At 43.9% G+C, this 7,183-nt stretch overlaps 1 protein-coding gene across 2 annotated transcripts; it reads right to left on the bottom strand.

The window, feature by feature from the left end:
• Positions 1-266: 266 nt before the first annotated feature.
• On the bottom strand, positions 267-6,268 carry LOC6539835 (ATP-dependent DNA helicase MPH1). Of its 2 annotated transcripts, XM_039375619.2 has the most exons (7): positions 6,104-6,268; positions 5,430-5,544; positions 5,029-5,374; positions 4,090-4,964; positions 1,362-4,019; positions 1,091-1,302; positions 267-1,036 (listed from the first exon to the last, which is right to left on the bottom strand). In XM_039375619.2, the coding sequence occupies exons 2-7, from the start codon at positions 5,502-5,504 to the stop codon at positions 715-717; spliced, it is 4,488 nt and encodes a 1,495-aa protein (XP_039231553.1). In that variant the 5' UTR covers positions 5,505-5,544; positions 6,104-6,268; the 3' UTR covers positions 267-714. The 2 variants fall into 2 exon arrangements, with proteins under 2 accessions (XP_039231553.1, XP_039231552.1); XM_039375618.2 differs by lacking the exon at positions 6,104-6,268 and having other exon boundaries at positions 5,430-5,585.
• Positions 6,269-7,183: the final 915 nt, after the last annotated feature.

Genomic DNA, 7,183 nt, shown 5'->3' with positions numbered 1-7,183 from the left:
ATCAATATACCTTTATTGTTTGAGCAGAAGTTAATTAATATATATATAAAATAATAATATAATGAATGTGTAAAATATAAACATATGTATGTATATGTACATATATATAATTAAGATTAACTTAAGGTAATTCGTACTTCTTTTAAGAGCGGCTTACTGATAAGGTAATCAAAGGTTTAAAGATTTATATAAGTCAACCTGCCTCTAAAAAAAGTGCTTGTTTTAAAATGATTTACAATTCAGTTACCCAAAGAAAAAGTTATAAATTAAAATGTGGTAAAAAAGTATTCTGTATTTGCTAATCAAAATAGGTAGAAGAAAGGGTTTCCGACCCAAAGAGTATTTTAATTCTTGAACTATTGTGCCGTTTCTGGACATGCAAACTATTTAGAGTATGCACCCATTATAGTTTTTATCTGCCAACGGAACCAGACAAGTAAATAAGGATAGCAATCAGAAAAAAAGCACTTTACCATAAATATTTTCAGTAATTTGTTATTATGTTCACCTAAAATAAATTAAGCTAGTTAAATTAGGGTTCTTGCTTGCGGTAAAACTATAAATCTTTTCTTAAGTAACAGCAATCAATTGGACTTCTAAAAATATGTATCACGTATAGACATAAATTTACAAGATTAAAGTAACATTTTTATCAAACGAAATAAAATTGGAACATCTTAACAAATCACAAATAATTTAATGGACACGGCGCTCTTAATCAACTAAAATAACATCATCTTCATCGCTTGAAGTGCTCATGGTTTGCAATCGTCGTCGTTTATTAGCCGGAGCCGGAGGCGCTTTGCCTAGTCGACGCTGCTTTCGTCGCTCCTTCAGAATGCGTTCGGCTTTCTCAAGAGGGCATTCGGAGACATCATGCCCTCGTTCAATCGTGGAGCTTTCATCATCAACGATAAATGAGCATTGCATGTACTGCGAAGAATCGTCTTCCACTGGTTGAGAAAATATATGGGACTCGTCGCGAAAAACTCGTGGAGGGGGCATCTTGAAGGCACCTGGCCGTTGAATGGGACTCCTAAAAATGAGATTTCATTTAAATAGACAGTTTTGGCATTCACTATCGACTTACTTCATTGCACGGAGGTAAATAGCATGAGTGTTTGTGTCGTTATGGTCCTCATCATCGCTTGAAGCGATCATAGAGTCCTTCAGATATGTGCCAATCGTAGTTTCTCCTTCTTCCTCATGATCTGATCCGCTTTTATCGGCCTCATCCAAAATAAAGGAATTAAATTTACTACGTTTGTGTCGAGGTCTCGTTGGAGTCGTAGGCGTATCGGGCTGGAAAATATATATATTAGTCGTATAGATAAAATACTAAACTGCATGTAAGGACATACCATTTGCGTGTTAGGAATTTGCTCGTATTCATCGGAATCGCAATCCCCTTGGGTTTCCGGAACCTGTGGCTTTTGTTCCTCTTCCTCATCGGAACTAATAACAATCTTGCGTTTGCTTGGACGCCGCGCAATAGGTGAATCCTCTTCGTCTTTAGCCGGTGGGATTGTGGTATTGGTTGAAGTTATACGGTGCAGATTCTCCGCAGCTTTAGCCAGACGACCACGTCCCCGCATTCGATTTAAGTATAGATCAAAGATGCTTGGGGACTTATCCTGGATCACGGAATTCGTTCGTTTCCGGTTCTCCGGCGAATTAAGACCTACTGCACTCGGCGGTGGGCCAGGCAAAGCCTTTGCTGCAGTCTTGGCTGCCAATTTGGCGGCCAGACTTCTTCCTTGTGGCTTCAAGGGCGACATGGATTCAGAGCCAAAGATATCTGGCGAAACGGTTCGCGAGTAGTCCTCAGGTGCGATCACGGGACATGAGTATTTATTTGTTTCTGTACTTAAACGCAATGTATTTTTCTTCTGCTGGCTCATTAGCTCTAACTCTTCTGCCATTGGCTCTAGAAAGTCCGTAAAGTCATCTGTCTTTTGTTGACTTATCAATTCTACTTCCTCTGCCATCGGCTCTAAAAATTCTTTCAAGTCTTCGGCCGTTAGATCAAGTGCATCATTGTGCGTTGCTTCTTTCTGCAGGCAGTTTTTCTCCACTTTCTCCGTCTGGTTATCTAGGAAGTTTTCTTGTGCCTTCCCCTTTGTCTGAGAGGTTAATTCGAGTTCCTCGTCCATTGGCTCTAGAAAAGCATCCAAGTCGATATCCAAATCATCAGCATTGGATTCCACCTGCATTTGCATGATTGGAGAGGACTTAACTTCTACTTTCGTGTCGTCTATGCTCATTGGATATATCTCACTTCCTTCATCAACAGGACAGTGATTTGATTCACCTGAAGATTCTGCAATGGGAATGGGAGTTGATCTTTGACTTTCTTCTACGGCAGGATAGCGACTTGTCTCAATTGTAGACTCTTGGATAGGAATGGGTGTCGACCTTTCAGTTGGTTCAATCTTTAAAATCGATTCACTAGCGCTCATCAGGGAATTTAAGCGACCCAAGTTGTCCACTAATTCGCTGGCTTCCATTTCGGATTGATACTCCTCTTCAAATTTGCCCTGCAGGGTCTCAAACTTAAATCTTCTCAAGGGCTTCACCCTCAGCGGCGTTGAGCTATGGGGGACAACATCCGCGGCTGACAATTTCAATTGCTGGCTTAGGTACACGGACTCGCATCTCACGTCTTCCTCCTGTTGCTCCCACTTCTCATCTGACCAGGAAGCTTCATTGCCACCGAGTTGCTCATTTACTGTGGTTTCCAGACTTCGAAGATCGAGTTTTTCCAAAAGATCTTGCTTCAGTTTAAAATTGTCCGAGTTCAGGCCATGCTCTTTCAGACCCTCGAAAATCTTATCACAAATCGTTTCGAACTTCTTCGGACTCTGATTATAAATAGGATTCTTTTCATCCCTGAAGCTAATCTCTGCTCCGTTATCATCGTCTTGGAGAAGCTCCGTCATTTGGTCCATTCCATCGCAAATGTCCAGCAGCAGTTGATAATTATTTCTAGTACGTCGCTGTCTACTATTCAGGCGATCATCAGCTATATTCAACTCGCTCTGGACTTGCATCTTTGAATGTGTTTCCCTCAGAAATTCGGGATTGCTTTTCAGTAAGTAGAGCTTTATTTGCCTGGGTAAGTGATCGTCCTGCAAATGGCTTATAAGATCCTTGGAGTCCGACACCAATGGTTTGTTTGACTGCAGAAGGCGAGTGAGTTTTCGGAGGCGTTGCACATCTTCCTGACTTTTGGTTAATGTCGAGCTGCCTTGAGATTCCCCGAAGAAATTCTTCAGATTTACGCTGCGTTTTAGGACTTGCTGCATTACCATTTGCTGGGACGCTTCGCTCATTTGGTACGGCTTTATTCCCTGCAATATTTCGTGCTGACTCTCCGTTGGTGTGCTTGCTTTAAAGTATTTCTGTAGGCTACCCGTTTTTGCAATTGGTTGCTTCCGCTTTTTGAGTTCTTTCATCTTGGCTAATGACTTTGGCATGGGTTTCTCCTCAACCGCTGGCTCCATGTGTTTCTCTTCGCACTTCGGTTGAAACTGTGATGGCACCATTCGAGGATTTTGCTCATAAAGCGATAATTTAACAACGGATGAATTTAATAGCTTCTTGTTAATCTGATCCTTGTTGGCCAGAACTTCCTTAAGCACCTGCTGTTCGCGTCCCTCGGTCACTAGCATAACAACCTCTCCATTCTTCTTCCTTCCAGTCCGCCCAATCCGCTGAACGAATCTAGTAGGATTAGAGCTGGAAATGTCGAAGCACACAATCATCTCCACTTCGCCCACATCTATACCCTCCTCTCCGATCGACGTGGCCACTAGAACGTTGCTAGTGCCGGATCGAAAGTCGGACATTATCTGCAGCTGCTGTTTCTGGGTGAGAGCATAGCTTGCTCCAACTGTGCTGCCCTGGCCAACAAAGCAGCGAGGTCGGAGCACCGGCCTGTGTTGCAGGAGTAGACGGTGAATCAGCATCACGGACTCACGGTACTCGCAGAAAACAATGGCGCGCGAATCGGCGTTTGCCTATTAATGAAAGTAATTGTATTGTAGCTTCATGGTAATGTTACTCGCAACATGCTGATGTTTTCCCTACCTGAAAGTGTTGGACCAACACCTCTCGCAACTTCTCGTATTTCGCATGTCCAAAGTCTAAATCAGAAGGCAAAGGCGGCACTTCACCATTCGTCATGGCATGGGTGGTGTAATCTAGGGGGTTGGCGCCGAGTTCTTGGCGGACCTGCTCTACCAAATTCCTTAGATCACTATCTTTGGCCAGTACAAATTTCTCTCGTCCGTCCTCGGCTGCATCAAAATTGTTGACGAAAACGCGAAGACCGTGCCGCTCCATTAGTTCCAGCGAGTGGTACATGCTGATGCACATGGCAAAGTTGCCCATTATGATGTTGTGATCCGGATGCCGCTGGCCTTGCGCCGATCGTTCGATGAAGCTTTTCTGCTCAAAGAGCAAACTGTTTTTGCTCACGTTTCCCTTGTTGCCCTTAAAAATGTCCGATTCCAAAAGCTGACGTAGGTATGGTTCGATGATCTGCAGCAATCGTTCCCTCGACTCCTTGATTCGCTCCTTCAAGGAGACCACTATGGTTCGAATAGTCCGCCTGTGTATGTAGGGTTGCACGTCGATCGAGGTGTCCCAGCGCACTTGCAGATTGGAAATGTACAGGTTTTGGCAGACAGCGGCCACATCCTCCATAGTTCTTCCCGGTGTAGCGGACAGAGCCAGCATACGGAAGTTCCTGTTACGCGCCATCAGGCAGTCGACCACTTGGGTGTAGGCATAGCGACCTTTGGCCCGGTGCGCCTCATCCACCACTATCAACTTGATGGACTCAAAGGGGAAGGTGGATCCGCCATCAGTTTCCAGCATGTCTGAGTGCACCACCTGTGGCGTGGCAAAGAAGACCCTCTTGGAGCCCCACAGCTCAGCTCGTTTGGGTCGTGGAAGTTGGCCTGTAAGAAAATGGGATGGGAACTGATTGTTTGTGTTCGAGGTTTGTTCCTTATTTGAACTGACCTGTTAGTTGCACCGTATCCGCAGATGGGAAGGGCATAATCTTCTGGGATGCGTGGATCTGCTGCGAGACCAGCGGCCTTGTGGGTGCCATGAACACGATCTTTCCCTTTGGATACCACCTGTAGAAGTTGAACATCAGCACTGCCGCAATGAATGTTTTTCCCAATCCCGTGGGAAGCACCACCAGGGTGTTTTTAAACAGCGCCGACTGCACGATGGTTTGTTGATAGGATCGCAGGGGCAAGTTGTTTGGATATATCCAGTTGTGACCAGTGGCCACATCGAAGCCATCACAGGATTCGTCGGAGAGTTCCGGCCGTGGGTGCCCGTCTGCTCCATCGGCTTCCTGAAGTTCCAAACAGTGGGAAACTCCTTGCTTGCACGATTATTTGAGTAAATACCTCGGTCTTCTGCTCTTCGTGCATCGCCAAGGCCGCCACTAGGTCTTCGTCGTCGTCGATCCAATTCACATCCATGATAACAGCAATCTTTTTATAACAACTGGTCGAAGACGATCTACATTTTGATTTGAAAGTGTTTACATTGCATTACATAGTGTTTACAACATAACATTCAGTTAGTGATGAGCTAATCGTTTCAGGTGGCGCTGATAGTGAGACATGCGATATCGATCATACAAGTCGTGACACGAAATCTAATTTCTGTCTGTAAATTCCTGTACCAACATTTTTGTTTAGAATATTTGAATAGAATAAATAGATTGTATTATTCCCATAACATTTTTGTTAGCCATCCAAGCAAACCGCGCGGTTTCTGCGAGCCATTAAACAGTGCTCTAAAATGGCGGCAGATACTAAAGTGGCAGCACTCGTCCAGATGGCGCCACTGCTGCTTACCTTGGGCAAACACTTTATTCAAATAAAAGTGCGCCAGTTTCAAACAGTGAAAGGTTGATTTTAGTGAATAAACAAAAAAACTAAGTGGCTGCGTGATCGGATGGCAATGGTGGATTCAAATTAAAAGAGCTCTTTTAGCGTTTAAAGTAAACAGTATCAACACCCATGACGTGAATCATTTATATCCAAAGTAAAAAGTAAAATGACGAAATCCTTACCAAAACGCAGACCTCACAATTTGCCCGGAAATGTCAAGCCCCATTTAATGTCGCCAGTTCGTAATTGGGCGAATACACTGCGTGCTTACAGATTGCCCGAGTACTTTTCGCGATATTTCTGTCGTAGATGTTCTGATTGTCTTAAATTAGGCGCTACCGACGAATCCTCGTACAAGCTTTAATTTCCCCCATAAAAAGACTTGACATTAAAAGAAAAGCATTAATGAAGGACAGAAGTAAATCATCCAATCTTAGAATCCAATCACTATTGAACTTTGGTAAACCTAATATAAAAGCCGAATAAAATTATTGAAATTATATACTTTCTATACTTAACTAACCCTTAAGCTGAAGCCATTCCACAAATGCTTGCCATGCTGCTGATGAGGGAAAATGATAATTAGCGAGCACATACACTTGGCCAAGTTAGACGGAAAAACATACGTAAATAGTCGCAATCTCATTTCAAAATCTCCACGTAATGAGCATTGACCCTGAGTGGGGCAATCTGAGTCCGGGTGGTGGATGTCATGGCCCACTCCCGCGGAAAAGCGCGAGCACCGGAGAACGCTCCGAAATGTAATTACATCGCATTATTTGTCATTCCGAGCAAATGAATTGAAACAAATTTAGTGTGACAAATGAATTGTTCACTTATGTACGTAAGTTCGTGTGTCTGTTTGTAGCGGGGGGCTGGGACTGGGGGCGGGGCACCCCATTCGCCAGCCACCGTGAGCTGGGACAGAAATACACGGGTACACGGGTACACGGGAACACGGGACACACTCAATTTGCTGGCTCTCTAGTCAATTTCATTTCATTTGCATGAAGTTCTCCCTCTCTTCGGGGCTCCCTCCTCATATAGACAATATACGAGTACATACGTATGAATGTAGTTTTGTGTGCGTGCTATCTGTGGGTATCTGTGGGCCATGGGCACTACGCCTTTTGCCTAATTCGGCTTTATGAGCCATGTCTAATTACCAAATGAATTGTGCAATTATTTATTTTTGTTTATTAATTGGCTGCCGCTTTAATGAAACTAATGACCAGATATCTGAACGTAGATTCGAGTGTCCT

This window comes from Drosophila yakuba, chromosome 3R, assembly GCF_016746365.2.
Source record: "Drosophila yakuba strain Tai18E2 chromosome 3R, Prin_Dyak_Tai18E2_2.1, whole genome shotgun sequence".
Taxonomy (NCBI): Eukaryota; Metazoa; Arthropoda; class Insecta; order Diptera; family Drosophilidae; genus Drosophila; species Drosophila yakuba.
Note: the sequence above shows the minus strand (reverse complement) of the source record. Positions and strands in the feature narration are given on the sequence as shown.

Coding starts and splice junctions, on each gene's coding strand:
- LOC6539835 (XM_039375619.2), bottom strand. CDS start 5,504: ATGGATGTGAATTGGATCGACGACGACGAAGACCTAGTGGCGGCCTTG. Junction 5,375..5,429: donor ACGAAGAGCAGAAGACCGAG/GTATTTACTCAA, acceptor TTGGAACTTCAG/GAAGCCGATGGAGCAGACGG. Junction 1,037..1,090: donor ATTTACCTCCGTGCAATGAA/GTAAGTCGATAG, acceptor TCTCATTTTTAG/GAGTCCCATTCAACGGCCAG.